The sequence below is a fragment of the Balaenoptera acutorostrata genome, chromosome 3 (genome assembly GCF_949987535.1).
Source record: "Balaenoptera acutorostrata chromosome 3, mBalAcu1.1, whole genome shotgun sequence".
NCBI lineage: Eukaryota > Metazoa > Chordata > Mammalia > Artiodactyla > Balaenopteridae > Balaenoptera > Balaenoptera acutorostrata.
Genome location: NC_080066.1, coordinates 12,963,767 through 12,980,627, shown reverse-complemented (window position 1 = coordinate 12,980,627; position 16,861 = coordinate 12,963,767). Strand labels below are relative to the sequence as shown.

Below are 16,861 nucleotides of genomic sequence, written 5' to 3'. Positions count from 1 at the left end.
GTCCCTGGATCACGCGGGCTGCACAGGCTCCTAGGAGGGGAGGTGTGGATAGTGACCTGTGCTTGCACACAGGCTTCTTGGTGGCTGCAGCAGCAGCCTTAGTGTTTCACGCCTGTCTCTGGTGTCCGCACTGATAGCCGCAGTTCGCGCCCATCTCTGGAGCTGGTTTAGGCATTGCTCTGAATCCCCTCTCCTCACGCACTCTGAAACAATGGTCTCTTGCCTGTTAGGCAGTTCCAGACTTTTTCCCGGATTCCCTCCCGGCTAGCTGTGGCGCACTAGCCCCTTCAGGCTGTGTTCACGCAGCCAACCCCAGTCCTCTCCCTGATATCCGACCTCCAAAGCAGGAGCCTCAGCTCCCAGCCCCCGCCTGCCCCGGCGGGTGAGCAGACAAGCCTCTTGGGCTGGTGAGTGCTGGTCGGCACCGATCCTCTGTGCGGGAATCTCTCCGCTTTGCCCTCTGCACCCGTTGCTGTGTTCTCCTCCGTGGCTCCAAAGCTTCCCCCCCCGCCACCCACCCCTTCTCCCCTCCAATGAAGGGGCTTCCTAGTGTGTGAAAACTTTTCCTCCTTCACAGCTCCCTCCCCAAGGTGCAGGTCCTGTCCCTATTCTTTTGTCTCTGTTTTTCCTTTTTTCTTTTGCCCTACCCAGGTACGTGGGGAGTTTCTTGCCTTTTGGGAAGTCTGAGGTCTTCTGCCAGCGTTCAGTAGGTGTTCTGTAGGAGTTGTTCCACATGCAGAGGTATTTTTGATGTATTTGTGGGGAGGAAGGTGATCTCCATGTCTTACTCCTCTGCCATCTTGAAGGTCCTCCTCCAGAGGATTATTAACTCCTTCCAGGTGCCCTGAAGTTTGAGGTCTAGTCAAAATTAAAGATACACTTTAGGTGACTGACCTCTTGTGATTTAAAATTTTCATCAATTTACATAATTTCACTTATTAATATCATAGATTATACTCTACTTGAAGCTAAAAATTGTTTCTTTAAATATTTAATAATTAAGATTTTTTACTGGTAGATATATCTATCCATAATAAGTTTAAAAATGCAAACAGTGGGGATCTTTCCCCTCTACTTATTCAAATAATAACTACAGTGGATTATTATGCACCTTCTTTTGCTTATTTTTTTCTGTTGTACAAGCACTTGGATCAAACTTTAATAATTTTAAGTATTTCCATTTATTTATTTATTTTTTTAATAAATTTATTTATTTTATTTTTGGCTGTGTTGGGTCTTCGTTCCTGCATGCAGGCCTTTTCTAGTTGCAGCGAGTGGGGCTACTCTTTGTTGTGGTGCACAGGCTTCTCATTGCGGTGGCTTCTCTTGTTGCAGAGCAAGGGCTCTAGAGCACAGGTTCAGTAGTTGTGGTGCATGGGCTTAGTTGCTCTGCAACCTGTGGGACCTTCCCGGAACAGGGATCAAACCCGTGTCCCCTGCATTGGCAGGTGGATTCTTAACCACCATGCCACCAGGGAAGTCCTCCATTTATTTTTTAAACTTGTTTTACTTGGCATTTCTTAAAATAAGTGATGGAAAATATAACAACTTTGAAATGAAAGTCTGATGATTCTGCCCAAAATTAAACACAAAACTCCAATAGTCTGTGGAAATTAAACTTACTATACCTGAAATGATGCTGCTTTGGAACCAGATCCATGCAGGGTGGCCCACCCTTTCGAATAAGGAGGGCCTTCCAAATTCAGGCTCAAGAACCCTCCTTGGGTCAAGGTTATAGTCACCAACTGTCATTGGAAAAGCGTGAGCTCAGACCTCCTTTTCTAGCAGTAATCATGTATCAGTCGTGATCCAGCTAAAATCTCTGGCCCAATTTGGTTAAGAAAGCCAAGGAGGGATCAGACCCAGCAGCCTGGCCTCAATAGTACCAGGTGCTATTGTATTGCCTTATAACTCACCACAACAGGCCAAGACGAGAGCTCAGAGAACCCTCTCCTACTAATGCACTGGTTTTCTTGGGAAGTCCTCAAACCACATTATATTCAATATAGTTTATTCTGGTGAGTCTGATCTGGGTTGTATTTTAGATCAACCCACTTATTCTCAGTTCAAGGGATCCTTCCTTAAACAGACACAATTGTTCAACTTCTTTTTAAAAACAAGCTAAATGCCAGAAGCCAACTCAGGGAATGTCTTCATGTGCAGGGGTTACTCTGACAGCAGTTCCTACTCTGTATCCACAAGCATAGGTTACACATTCTGTGTAGAGGGCTGATCAGTGGTGGGGAAGTCATTCTGGGGCATCCTTCACAAAATGAGATGTTTATCTCAAATGGATAAGTTGTCTCAGACTTTCTGTAAGTGGGATGCATCCTATTTTTTCTCTTAAACCTCTAACCTGTAACAAACAGGAAGATTATCTCCACAGTGCAAATTATAGAAACTTGAGTTCAGAGTCCAAGAATGTAAAACCTAGACTAAGAACTAAATGACTACTACATATGGAACCAGTCCACTAAGTTAAGCTGATTTTAAAGGCCTGGAGTCAAGTACATGATGAGTAATGTTTACTTTGTAACTCTGTCTTTCAGGCTTTTCAATGATCTTTTTTATGGTGTGGCTGTCTTTAGTGTGAGGGGATCTTATTTTTAGCAGTGGGAGCTTAGTCGTATTACCCTTTTGAATGGCCAGCAGGGCTCCCCACTGTTTCATGACCATTTGCAGAACAGTGTCAGTCTCTGGGGCCCTTCATTTTTTTCTCCCCTGGTACAACAAGACAAATGCACTGAAATTGTGCCAAGATTTCGCTTCAACCCTAGCATGAGATAAAGAGGATTTACAGGCAAAGAAATCCCTTGAACAGCAGCCAAAAAAGCAGATAACTTTTAAATAACACAATGTGGTGGAAGAAACTGCCTTGTGGCAGTCTACAGTGGAGGAAAATAGCAACTATTTACAGTACATGTTGGCAAACTATCTGTTTAAGCTCTAGAAAAGGTGAAGGGTTACCATACTGTTTATGGGTTTCCTTACATCGCTAACACTGAATTGAATGTTACAAACAGAAGTCTTACATTTTTATTGTTTATCTTTAACCAAGTTCAATGGATTTACAACAATCAACCATCTGACTAATTCAATTTGAATGGAAATGAATTCAAAGAATACATTAAAAGGAACATATTATGATAAATTACCTAATCTTATACAGAGGTACCCCCTTCACTTTAAGCGAATTTAGATTTATAAAGTAGATAAATAATATATAATTGCTTTCTTTTACTGAAGGGCTCTTTTCTTTTTTTACATAAAATGATTCACCCTCAGAGTTCTCTAAATAGTGAACTCTCAATGTTCTTAAAGTATAATTAGATTGCAAAAATTCTTTTCAAAAACATATTTTCTGGAACATATCTATTGAATCAAATGAAGTTTGTTATGCTAAGACTCTCAAGTCGTTAACATGGGAGAGTTGATGGTGTTGTGAGGTTTAATTGTTTCCAAAACCACAGTACTTGTGGGTGGAGCATGACAGTGATAATACCTAAAGGCACTGATTTTTGTTGTTGTTGTTGTTTTTGTTTTTTTGTTTTGGCCATGCAGCATAGTTTCCCCCGACCAGGGATCAAACCTACCCTGGCAGTGAAAGCCCAAGTCCTAATTCTCAAGGCAGTATACATTATTATATTTCCTGTGATCTTTCCAATCTTGGACCATGTTCATTAACACACTCAAAATATTAGTTCATACTTTTTTTTAAATTAATTTATTTTATTTTTTATTTTTGGCTGTGTTGGGTCTTCGTTGCTCCATGCGGGCTTTCTCTAGTTGCGGTGAGTGGGGGCTTCTCTTGTTGTGGAGCACGGGCTCTAAGCACGTGAGCTTCAGTAGTTGTGGCTCACGGGCTCTAGAGTGCAGGCTCAGTAGTTGTGGCACAAGGGCTTAGTTGCTCCACGGCACATGGGATCTTCCCAGACCAGGGCTCGAACCCGTGTCCCCTGCATTGGCAGGCGGATTCTTAACCACTGCGCCACCAGGGAAGTCCTAGTTCATACATTTTTTTTTTAAATTTTTATTTATTTATTTATTTATTTATGGCTGTGTTGGATCTTCGTTTCTGTGCGAGGGCTTTCTCTAGTTGTGGCAAGTGGGGGCCACTCTTCATTGCTTCATCGCGGTGCGCGGGCCTCTCACCATCGCGGCCTCTCCCGTTGTGGAGCACAGGCTCCAGACGCGCAGGCTCAGCAATTGTGGCTCCCGGGCCCATTTGCTCTGCGGCACGTGGGATCTTCCCGGACCAGGGCTCAAACCCATGTCCCCTGCATTGGCAGGCGGATTCTTAACCACTGCGCCACCAGGGAAGTCCTAGTTCATACATTTTTTAAGCCAACAAACCAACCTTCCAATTTTCAAAGTAAGAATTATCTATACCCACACTTACAGCCAAAATTTCAATTCTTCTTTTGGCTCAGAAACTCTTGAGAAAATTTTTCATTGGTCATCCTCTTTGGTATGAACTGGCAGAGTGTTTTTTTAATCTTAATTTTTGCATAAAGCTGTAAACAGGTATGACTACAGTGGCTTGGATTCACCATTTTGAGACTATCATTTAATGTAGACTATGGATCTGTGGAAAATCTTTACACTAACATTTCTCTGTAATTAAAACATTGAGTTCTTTCACTGATAGGATTTTGGGAACAAACTATAGATGTAAACCCTTTAACCTACAATTAAACCGTCAATACATACATTTAAGCAGTATTCCTAATACATCTTATTTGTTTCAAAATATTCTTTAAATATCTTACCTTAAGGTCTTTGCTTTGGTGCCTCTTTGCAGAATAAATAACGTCTTTCTTGAAGCATTACTCTTCAGGTTATGTAACTAGATCTATTAACTCGTCACACTTCATAACGTCTTGGATTCATCAATCGTTTGATTTAATCATCTTCTAGATTAGTGTTATCTTTATGGCACCTCACAGGCCATAAATGCATCTACTTACGGTGCTATTCAAAAATGGCATCTTGTCCTTGCCTGTGCCTTGCTGGTCCCAAACACAGACAATTTTCACAGAGGCTGTTAAACTGAACGATTCTGCAATTGTGCATGTGTGACTTGGCTTTAGCTATGAAATTGAGCTTAATTTCGTAAAGGTATAACTATTTTCATAAAAGAATTTCATTTTTTATTTTGAGCTTGCAGATGCTTTAAGAAGTTTAAATCATTCTCTCTTCAAGGTCTAAGCTGTGTGGAGTGGAGCTGGCCTGATTAGTTAGGCACTATTGCTTCACTTGATAACTTTTCCATGACAGCAACAACCAAAAAACAGGCTGAGGAGGAAAAGAATTAATGAAGAATGTAAATGCTAACTGGAGAAAATCCTCATTATTCTGCATGAAAGAGACTTAAACTTCCTGATTCCTTGGCTTTCTTGTTTGGCCACTTCTGCAGTATTTTTCCCAAGTTTTATTGAGATATAATTGACATAAGACATTGTATAAGTTTAAAGTGTACACTATGATGATTTGATACATGTAGGTATTATAAAATGATTACCACAATAAGGTTAGTTGATATATCCTTCACCGCATATAATTAACATTTTGTTGTTGTTGTTGTTATGATGAGACTATTAAAACTCCACTCTTATAGCAACTTTCAAGTATACAATACAGTATTGTTAACTATAATCACCATGCTATACTTTACATCCCTGGAACTTATTCATCTTATAATTGAAAGTTTATACCTTTTGATCAACATCTTCCCGTTTTCCCAGACCCCTCAGCCCCTGGCAACATCATTCTATTCTGTTTCTATGAGTTCGATGCTTTTAGGTTCCTCATATAAAATGAGATTATATTGTATTTGTCTTTCTCTGTCTGACTTATTTCACTGAGCATAATGCCCTCAAAGTCCATCCATGTTGGCATAAATGGCAGGAGTCCCTACTTTTTTATGGCTGAATAATCTTCTATTGTACATAGATACACATTTTCTTTATCCATTCATCTGTCAGTGGACACAAGTTGTTTTCACTTCATAGTTATTGTGAATTATGCTCTGCAGTATTGTTTTGAAAGTCATCTCTGATATATCAGCCTAGAACCTGTTTCTCCAGCCTTTGCAACAATGCTATAAATCTCTAATTCCCTGCTAACTAGAATAGATTTTGTTGTCTGCAATGGGACTTCAAATGACACAGTAATTGAAACGAGAAGTGATTATTGATCTTAGAAGCTCAAAGATGTAAATCTGGGACTGGCTATTTGACTTGATTGAATTTGAAAACTGAAGATTTGCTTACTTTGAGAGGATGGCTTATTGGGAGTCACTTGTGGTCTCCTAAAAAGAAGTACCTATTGAAGAGTTCTGACAGAATAAGTGACTACTGCCATAGCACAGTGTGGTGGACAGAAGGGCTACAAGGGATGTGGGGAGGGTGAATTACTTCTAATTATATTTAGTCGTTCTGAGACAGAAAATGACAGTTTTAAGATCCCAGTAGAAGCCATGGCTAGAGAACCAGAGAGTGCCTATGACTGCCACACAATGATATTTTATCTGTTACAACCATAGTCTGGATCTGTAGATATCTGGTTTATAATGTGTGCTGAATTCAGAGCTTCACCAGGCTTCTGAGAAGGCCTAGAAGGAATGACCAACCCAGTAGCAATGAGCAACGCTAGTGTTTAGATTATGGTCTCTAAATTTCATTTTCCACTGTAATGAACCAGGTCCAAAAATATTTCCAAATTATATATATGATAAATGACCTGTATCCAGAATGTATAGCAAATTCTTGCAACTCAGTAATAAGACAAACAGCCCAATTAAAAGTAGGAAAAATATTTGAACAGATGCTTCACAAAAGAAGATGCAGAAATGGTTAACAAGCACAGAGAATCAGCTCATCATGATTAGTCATGAAGGAAATGCAAATTAAAACCAGAAGGAGATAGCACTACATACCCAATAGGAAGACTAAAATTAAAAGGCCTGACAATATCAAGTGTTGTAGGGCATATAAAGCAAATGGATGTCTGACTCATTGCTGATGGGAATGCAAATATAGTATAGTTCCTTTGGAAAACAGTTTGGCAAGTTCTCATAACATCAAACATACACATGGCATAAGATCCAGAAATTACACTCTTGGGTATTTTCCCAAGGAAGGAGAAACATTATGTTCACACAAAAACCTGTGTATAACTGTTTAGAGCAGATTTATTTATAACAGTCCAAAACTGCAAAGAACCCAAATGTCCATCAACCAGTGAATGGATGTTGTACATCCATGGAGTGCAACACTACTCAGCAATAGAGAGAAACAAGCTATTGACACATGCAGCACCATGGACAAATCTCGAAAGTATCTGCAAAGTTTAAGAAGTCAGACTGAAAAGGTAGTGTATTGTGTGGTTCCATATATAAGATGTTCATAAAAATGCAAAATTAAAGGGAGAAAAAACGGATCAGTTGTTCCCATGGAAGTGGGATGGAGAGAGAGATCTGACTTCAAAGGGGCATGAAGGAAATTGAGGTGATGGAAATGTTCTATATCTTAATTGTGGTAGTGGTCACACAACTGTAAACATTTGCCAAAACTCATCCAACTGTATAAATAGGCTCTCAAAAAAATAGACATGTGCAGTAAAGACTAAGTCTGTGGGGAAAAACAGAATCAAAACAGCAGTTTTAATTATTTCATGAAAACACTTTACAATTTGTTATAACACTGTATTTTCAGGATGGGCTGGTATGATGTATTGGCTCAGAACATGACTGACAGTCAAGCTGACCTCAGCTCAACTCCTGGCTCTGCCATTTATCGATAGAGTGACCTTATGTCAATTACTTCATTTGTATCTTACAGGGTTATAGTGGGGGTTTAATGCTGCATTCTAACCACTTCATAATTGCCTGGCTCATAATAAGTATTCAATAAATATGAGTTATTTGAAGAATATTTAGAAACAGCCAAGGTGGGGAGACACACACATTAACAAACGAATTACAATATCATGTGAAAATAGCAGAAATAGAGCAGGTATAAGGTACAAAATGAGAAATGTTTATTATGTTTGGAGAATTAAGACTTTCTGGAGGAAATCATGACTAAAATAAATTTTGAAAGACAGATAGGTTTCAGGTTGATTAGGAGAGTCAAGGGCATAAAATGTCATGGTGTCCTTGAAGAATTATGAGCAGTTTGCTATTTTTTTTTTTTTGAGTGATTAGAGAAGTTATTGCAGTAGGGAGGAGTCAGCCAGAACGAGGTCTTGAATGCAAATTTAGGAATCTTATTGCATCTCATCATGTATGTGGTGGAGTGACTGCGGACCAGCGAGGAGAGAGACAAATTACAAAGATTACCTGGGTCATCCTGGAGAAGATGGACTGAAGCCAGGAGAAAGTCAGAGGATGGGAGACGTGTCAGAAGGCTTGTTTGATGAAATCAAGCAAAGGATGGTGACACTCTGTACCCAGGCTATGGGAATGGAAAAGTGAGAATAAATTCAAGAGAATCCAAATAACTGCATATGAGGGAGAATAAGTCTAGAATGACTGTCAGACTTCATGCTTGGGTATCTAGGTGGGTGGTGGTACCCCTTGATAAATAGAAAAATGTTTATATTGGGAAAATAATGAGTTTAGGTGGTAAACACCTGTGGACATCCAGGTGGAGCTTTCCGTAAAAAGAAGGATACATGATATAAAATACAGGTAACCAACAAGGACCTATTGCACAGGGAATTATACTCAATATTTTGTAATAACCTATAAGGGAAAAGAATCTGAAAAAGAATACATATATGTATGCATATCTATATCTATATATCTATCTATCTATATATATATGTGACTCTCTTTGCTGTACACCTGAAACTAACACAACATTGTAAATCAACTATACTTCAATTAAAAAAAAAAAAAGGCTATATGAGCCTATAGCACAGTACTGGAGTCTGGTGGGGAGCTATGTATATGGCATTTGAAGTCACAAAAATAAGTAAAATCACCCTGAAAAAGCTATAATATAACAAGAGAACCAGGGACAGATCCTTGGGAAATATCAACATTTAAGGCTGTACAGAAAGGACCTTAAATAATACTTATGAAACTAGGAGGATCAAGGAAACCCAGGAAGGTGTTTCAAGTATGAGGTATCATCAAGAGTGTTATTTGCAGCAGCGATGTCAAAAAAGATGAAGTCTAAGTAACAGACAATGGATTTGGGTAGTTGTAGTGGTAGGACCAAACCAGATCACTATGGTCTGAAGAGTGAATGTAGGTTAAAAATGTGGAAGTATCAAATGCAAGCTACTTTGGGGGAAACTCATGGTCAAGAAGAGAAAGAGAAAAACAGAATGATAGCTAGAAGGAGCTACAGGTTCAAAGGAGGCTTTTTGTTTTTTGTTTTTTGTATGAGGCAAATGAGAGACTTCACAGTATTCATATACTGAAGGGAAGAGAGAGAGAGGCTGAAGATACAGGAGTGTATTATTCAAGGTCCAATCAGGAGACGGAAATCACATGTTATTTGACCATACAAAATCTAATATAAATAACTGTTAAATATGTATAAAGTTGTTTATCAGGTAATTGAAAAGGTAAGAAGAGGACATAAAGGGGTAGGAAAGAAGCAATGGTAAGAAGCATCTAACACCCTTAGGACTGGGAGGCCAACGGAGACAGGTAGCAGATGGAGTCCAAAAAGCCTGAGGGGAATTCAGGAGAGGGAGAGATTTTTTGCTAAGATCAATCAAAGAGTATTTTATGAAGATGGCATTTGAGCTGGGCTTCATTATGCAGAAATGAAAGAATATTCCAGGAGTTGTGCAAGTTGCCCATGACCTCGCAAATGGTAGATGCTTAATAAATATTTGTTGAATAGATGAAATGATGAAGGAACAGAGTGAGCACAAATCTAAAGGAGAAAAGCATGGAAAAATTTGGGGGAACAGTAAGTTTGGCTGGGGCTTGTGTTTGGGACAGTGGTGGGCTGCACAGATAGAACGGGGGGGGGGGGCAGATGGCTTTGAAGAACAGGTTAACGAGCTTAGACTTTATTTTAGGAAGCCGCTCAAGTCTGAGTAGGGGAGCGACATGACTAGAGCAATAATTTCCGGAAGGTTGATCTGTGGTACCAAGAAAGCACTGGAAAGAGAAACCGAAACCATCACTTAGAAGGCAAAAAATGATGACCTGGATTGGGGTGACAGTAAAGATTTAAGAGAGGGAATAGAGAGAGGACAAAAAGTGGAGGGCGGATTGATTTAAGTGCTGATTGGAGTTGGGGGTGGAGGGCGAAGAAGGGAAACTGAAGTTCCAGGCTATTGGGAGGAATGGCAGAAAGAGGAAACAGCTGTAAGAGGAGGAGGTTCTGAAGGGACATGATACGTTCTGCGGGGACAGACTGGACACCCTCGTGCATGGAAAGTCAGCAATGCAGGTCGGCAGCTCGGCGGAGTCCAGGCAGCAGGTGGCGATTTGGAAGTCACCTCACAGAGACTCTGGCCGAGGCCTGTCGCTGGAAGAACGCATCCGCACCCGCACCTCAGAGTATGTGAATCCATAGCCAGTCCTCTGGCCAGCTGCTGAGGCGGCCCTGTCTCCCGATTTACACTTGTCACTAGGGCTGGCCCTCAACAACTGGAAGGAGAGGATTCCCAGTGTCTATCCTGCCCCGAAGCCCGGGACTCAGGAACAGAGGGCGCACACAACTCCTCAGGTACCTACCTCTACTCGCGAAGGGGAAAGGGGCGCTTCGGGAAGCCGAGCGCGCGCTTCCACGGCCGAGGCGCACGCGGGCGCGGATTGCGCAGGCGCGGCCCGCTGTCGCCTAGCAACCAGGCACAACAGTGGACTAGAGACGCGAGCTGGCTGCAGCCGGTGCAGCTGGCCAGGTCTGAGAAGCCGCTGCCCGGCGGGATCTCCCTGCAGGTAAAGGCGGGAGGGCGGCTGCACCGCTACCCCTGCGGTTTGAAGAGAGGCCCAGGGTAGAGGCCCCAGCAAACTTTGGGTAAGGAGATAGTGCCCCGCGTGTGGGGGGCATCTGGGGCAACTGAGGGAACACCTTCTAAGGACCTCTGGGTCCCTGCCTTACGCCCGCAGTGTTAGACTGTGGTTCCCGTGGATTTCATAAGCGTGCCGGCCGCCTCCTATCTAACAAATAGGTGACAAAACTGAGGCCCAGAGTGAGGATCTGAGGGTCTTAGATTCCGTTACTTGACTCTGAGCAACTCAAAAAGTGGGTCCCCAATTGCTCTAGCCCTTCTCCTCAAAATAAATCTCGTTAGAAAATGTTTAAGATCGCATAGGCTGAAAATTCACAAAAAAGATCAATAAATTCGTGAAAAAAATGTGACTCCTTTCCAGTAACCAAGAAGATGCATATTCAAAGCAGATTTGTTTTCATGTCCAAAGCCGTGAAGTTCATACCTTTTCACCCAGTTATTTTACTACTAGGGATTTCTCCTAAAGAAACAGTTGCAGATGTAGATGAAAATTCTATTGTCTAAGGATGTTCATTTGCAACCTTGTCCATAATTCCAGAAAATTGGAAACAAATGCTCAACAACAGGGGACTGGCTAGATGGTGGATTTTAAAATATTATTTTAAATGACATGCTGATCCACTAATGATGATTGAAGCAATAAATGGAGAATGAGATTTCATGAACTTGTCCATTAGTTTAAGAATTTAGTAAGAAAATGGTCCCAGGAAGGGAAGTTGAGAATAGCAGATAGAAATCCAGGTAAGATGGTAAAATCACTATAGAAAATACACAAAACATGAGCTATATCCAAATAGTGCTGATCTCCCTGAACTTATTTCTGAGTGATTTTTTTAAAATTCCATATTCCCTTCCTTGTTTTCCAAATTCTCTGTAATGAAATGTTATACCTTTATAAGTGAACAGTAGACACAGAATTATACACTTAAAAATGGTTAAAATGGTAAATTTTATGTGATGTATATTTTAGCACAATAAAAAAAATCAATGGGCAGGTGGTAAAACAGTCAAGGAAAACAAGTTTAGTTTGCTTCAAAAAGTCAAAGAGATTTATTTCCTTAATTTGACGTCTCTGTAGCTTTAAAGGGAAATGAGTCTTTAAAGAATAAAATAAGGTAATTTAGTTGTATCACGTTGATTTTAAGTGAAATGTTTAACTTACAAATTAAAAAAAAAACCTTAGGGTCATCTCTGGGGTTCACTGCCCCTGGACTATGTCAGCTGTGTATTTTCTCCCCTATTAAACTGTTACATCCAATATGGTAATAAAAAAAACAAATGAAATGCTTCCTACTTCACCATATTGCCGAGGACCAGTTCCATCTCTGTAATCCTGTATGTTTAGGCTATTCCAGCCTCTGTATTTTTCAGTATGCAATTACTCAAAACCACTATCCTGAAATGGGAAAAATAAGTTCCTGAGTGAAAATCAGATGACTTCAAGTAACTTTCTACGGGTGTAATTCACTTGCTTCTTGAATGTTATTCATAAGGAATTCTTTTGTAAAGCAAAGGCTGCTATATCTTGGAATTGGTTATAAAGAGCTGTGAAATCTCTTTTTCCTAGAGAAATCATAGGTCAGATTTTCATCTGTCCAGAATAGTCTGTGTGTCTGCCTGAAACATTATAGGCACAAAGTCTAGGATCTCTGTGCTTTTCAACTATCTGTGAAGGAAAGATATTTGGGATCTGAAAAAAAGCATTTGGTCTAAAATATGAAAAGAAAATTCAAAAATTAATATTAAGTGTTTTATTAATATTAAAATTACATTTGAAAACAATTTTCTTATTTTGCAAGAATTTCCAGGTGTACAAACTGATGAGTCATTTCAAATGCAAAATTTCAAATCTTTTTTATGATGAAAATTATATTTAACAGGGGATGTGGGTGTATTTTAATGTTTTAACATATTAGGTATAGCATGAGGTAGTGCACAGCATAAGCTTGCCCAGGCCCTCAAGGATCTTGAAATTTATGTGACTTGAAGTTAGGGACCTGGAATAGATGTCTTTCAGAAGTCACTATGAGTTTCTATGAACATGTGGCTTTTTAACTTATGTGATCAATTCTTGGAGTTGCTTTTGTCCCTTGGCAAGCCATCTGAACTAACCCTGACATTGTAGATTCTCTCCAAAGATTTCCTACTTCCCAAAATTTTCTTGAGACTATAGTAATTTCCTTGAGACTAGAATATACCATCTGAGATTGCCCTAATACCAAACATAACCCCACAAACTCTCATTGGAGAAAACATGAAAGATTTCTAGGGTTATTTTAACAGTCACCAGCATCTTGGAAAGTTCTCTGTACCCAGGTGGAGTTAGTAACCCCAATTTCCCTAGAATACATCTTTTGAGATTCTCAATTACTTTTTTATTGAGCTATGGAATACATTAGAGGAAACATTTTTTTATCTGGGAAAATGACACATATGTTCACTTGGTCTTGGTAGATCTTGGATATCATTCAGAAAATAATTACCCCCAGGAACAACAGAGTTAATGATTTTTATAAATGTCAAATGCCCAGTATGTACCAGACACTGTTCTAGGTGCTTGGGATAGATCAGTGCAAGAAAGCAGACAAAAATCCCTCCCTTTGTGGCAGAACATTCCTGAAGATCTCAAAAGTAATTTAGATTTGGTCTCCCAAGCCCTACACAAGTGAGCTATAAGCATGGTAAACCATTACCTGTTATGTAAGTAAAATTTATGTCATTAATGTATTCTCCTTCTTTCCAAACTGGAAGCCAGGACTAATGCCCAACAATCTTATCAATAAGTTCCTTTAAAATTGTGACGTTTGGGATGTAGGTAACATATTTGTATATGTGCAATAATTCCTACATGTATTGCCTAGTTTCTTTTTAGGTAAAATTTAGAGGACAAAGTACATCTCCTCCTAGGAATGCAGGTAACTGAGAGATTTGTACATATACAATGTACAAATGACATTTTAACCATTTGTGGCATCTTTTTCCAGAATGGGTAAAAAGATAAAGAAGGAACCAGAGCCCCCTCCCAAGGATGTGGTAAGTTTCTGATTTGAATACTAGCAGCATGTTAACAACCAGTTTTAAAAATAAACTGTTGAAACAGTTTGGCATGTACCACTATATACATGAGTGCACGGTGGCAGAAGTCCAAAGTCTGACTAATGATAAGATTAGTCAGAGAAATCTAACATTATGTAAACAAACATTTACAACATTGTCATTACCTGATTAGCACAATTAGAGAGTAATTATTAGCTTTTCCAGTATGTGGATGGCATGTTTATAAGCCTAGTTAATGAACAAATAGTTTTGGTTTGTTCTTTCAAATACTTTAAATTTACATTTGCCAGTCTCTCATTAATGTTAATTATCCAAATGAATTTTAAAAAATGACTGGAAGTTATGCTATAGCTATTAAGTATGTATGTGAGGTTGTCTTAAGATGACTATTTGGATATTGGAAGTCCTGTATTTTCCAATTCTATGGAGAGAAAAATCTGTGTTCATCACCTTTTTCTCTTGCCAGTGCTTGAATAATGCATTCCCCACAACACAAAACCTTGTCTCTCCCTTTTAAAAGCAGGGTTCAACAATGTCCAATAGGTTGGTCATTTGGGACAAGGTGATCTTAGAAGTTGTAAAATAATTTAAAGTGATCATGGTAAATAAGCATGGATCATACAAAAAATTATTTCCATAGCGGTAGTGATTATAGAAGTAAACAATTAGAAGTAACAAAAATGTTTTATAATAAAAACTTAGTTAAATAAATTATTCCATTTTGATAAAATGATGTCACTGAATATTTGATAGCATGGGAATATGATCACAATATATGAATTAAAAAGCTATGATATAAAGAGAAAAGAAATTGAGTTATTTGTAGTGAGGTGGATGGACCTAGAGTCTGTCATACAGAGTGAGGTAAGTCAGAAAGAGAATAACAAATACCATATGCTAATGCATATATATGGAATCTAAAAAAATGGCACTGATGAACCTGGTGGCAGGGCAGGAATAAAGACGCAGACGTAGAGAACGGACTTGAGGACACGGGGGGGAAGGGGAAGCTGGGATGAAGTGAGAGAGTAGCACTGACATATATACACTACCAAATGTAAAATAGCTAGTGGGAAGCTGCTGCATAGCACAGGGAGATCAGCTCGGTGCTTTGTGACCACTTAGAGGGGTGGGATAGGGAGGGAGGGAGGGCGACGCAAGAGGGAGGAGATATGGGAATATATGTATACATATAGCTGATTCACCTTTTTGTACAGCAGAAACTAACACAACATTGGAAAGCAATTATCCTCCAATAAAGATGTAAAAAAAGAAAAAGAACCCATCTGAAAAAAATGGAAACTCACCAATTTTTGGTTTCTGCTATGCTTACTGGGATACTGAGTTAATCAGTTTATAAGAAACTACTATTCTTGAATTGTAGTTGTTCTACAGAAAGTGGAGATACAGAACCTATTCTAATTACAAAAAAAAAAAGCTATGATAAAAAATTAAAGCAGGGTTTTATTGTCTCTCTTTAAAGTTTATGAACTACTGATTATGTTAAAAATAGAAAATGTCCTCAATTTTCAATTTAAAAACTTATTTTGAAACAGACATTTGGTGTGGTTGTCTTCAAATAAAATGTGAATGAGAAAAAATTGTGTATAGTCAAAAGACTCGCAGGATTTTACTGTTTGAAAGAGTCTGAGGTTAGTGCAGGAATCTTCCCGACAACACTGGAACACTGTGGTTACAAATATGACCTCTGTCCCAGCTCTGCCTCTCATAAACTGTTATTTTGGTGAAGTTGCCAAATTTGGCCAAGTTATTTCAGCTTTTTTTTTTAATCTCTTAAATGAGAATTGTCATGTCCAAGTCATTTTGGTTGTTCTATCGATTACAATGAGAGTACATGAAGTTCACAGTGCCTAGCACATAGAAAGCACTCAGTAAATAAGACCTGTTGTCTTGCGAATCCTTTAGATTCTGCTACACACACACACACACATCCCTATATAACTCCTGTATGATCCTTCAATGCAGCTGAAAACAGAGGCTACAGAAGACCTGTCTGTCCAGGTCTAGGAAAGCTTTGCAGAGAAGGTCACTGTGGTCTCCTGATACAGTTCATCAGTCTGGCTGCTCTCCTTTGGGCATACCCCTAAAATGTTCTAAATTCTCTTAATTTTTCATTGCATCTTATTTGCATTACCCTTCTTTTTGCTGCAGAATAGCATTATTGACATCCTATTACTACCAGAAAGTGGAGTCATGAACACAGTACTTGACGACAAACACTTTCTGATTAAAATTAGAATTAAGGAACTATTAAACAATAGATACATTTGTCTAATACACGCTCCGTAATTTTATAATGTCTTGCTGGTGTTGTCCTCTGTACTCCAGTCCTTGAGGAGCACAATCAAGGACTGAGAAACAATTCCGATCCTCAAGTTAACAAAAATCTAGCTTTTGATTCCTTGGGTCACAGCAGTCTTGAGGGCAGCCAAAGGCATGTGTAACAGTGACCGTTGCTCTCTGACAATCCCGAGGATCCTTCCAACCTTCCCTTACTCTGATTTTATGTTAATAAAGCTGATAGAGTAGTATTAAAGTATCTAACTGCTGTTCTGTCTTATAAATTCTAATACTTCAAAACACTATAGCACAGTTTAAACTATCTGAACTTGGAATTTGTTCCGAGGTATACCTCTTCAAAGTCTGTGAAAGGTTTGTTGTACACATTAGAAATAAAAACCAGATTTAAAAGAGGGATATATAACTGCTTGAGAAAATAACCTTTTCTGTGTCAAGTCATGGCAATTTGCCATATATATCTCCTAAAACATTGTTTCCAAAGATTTTTATTTTTATT

At 39.1% G+C, this 16,861-nt stretch overlaps 1 protein-coding gene and 1 long non-coding RNA gene across 2 annotated transcripts in view; one reads left to right on the top strand and one right to left on the bottom strand.

The window, feature by feature from the left end:
- Positions 1 to 546: 546 nt before the first annotated feature.
- LOC130707477 (uncharacterized) lies at positions 547 to 10,773 on the bottom strand. Its single transcript, XR_009007357.1, has 3 exons — positions 10,709 to 10,773; positions 8,342 to 8,456; positions 547 to 858 (listed from the first exon to the last, which is right to left on the bottom strand). It is a non-coding gene; the product is annotated as an uncharacterized LOC130707477 (long non-coding RNA).
- A 100-nt stretch (positions 10,774 to 10,873) lies between these two features.
- ARMC3 (armadillo repeat containing 3) overlaps positions 10,874 to 16,861 on the top strand; it is a 93,456-nt gene continuing 87,468 nt past the window's right edge. The window contains exons 1-2 of the mRNA XM_007189880.2: positions 10,874 to 10,912; positions 13,971 to 14,019. Coding sequence (XP_007189942.1) covers positions 13,972 to 14,019 — 48 coding nt within the window. The 5' untranslated portion in view covers positions 10,874 to 10,912; position 13,971. The remainder of the gene's footprint in view (positions 10,913 to 13,970; positions 14,020 to 16,861) is intronic.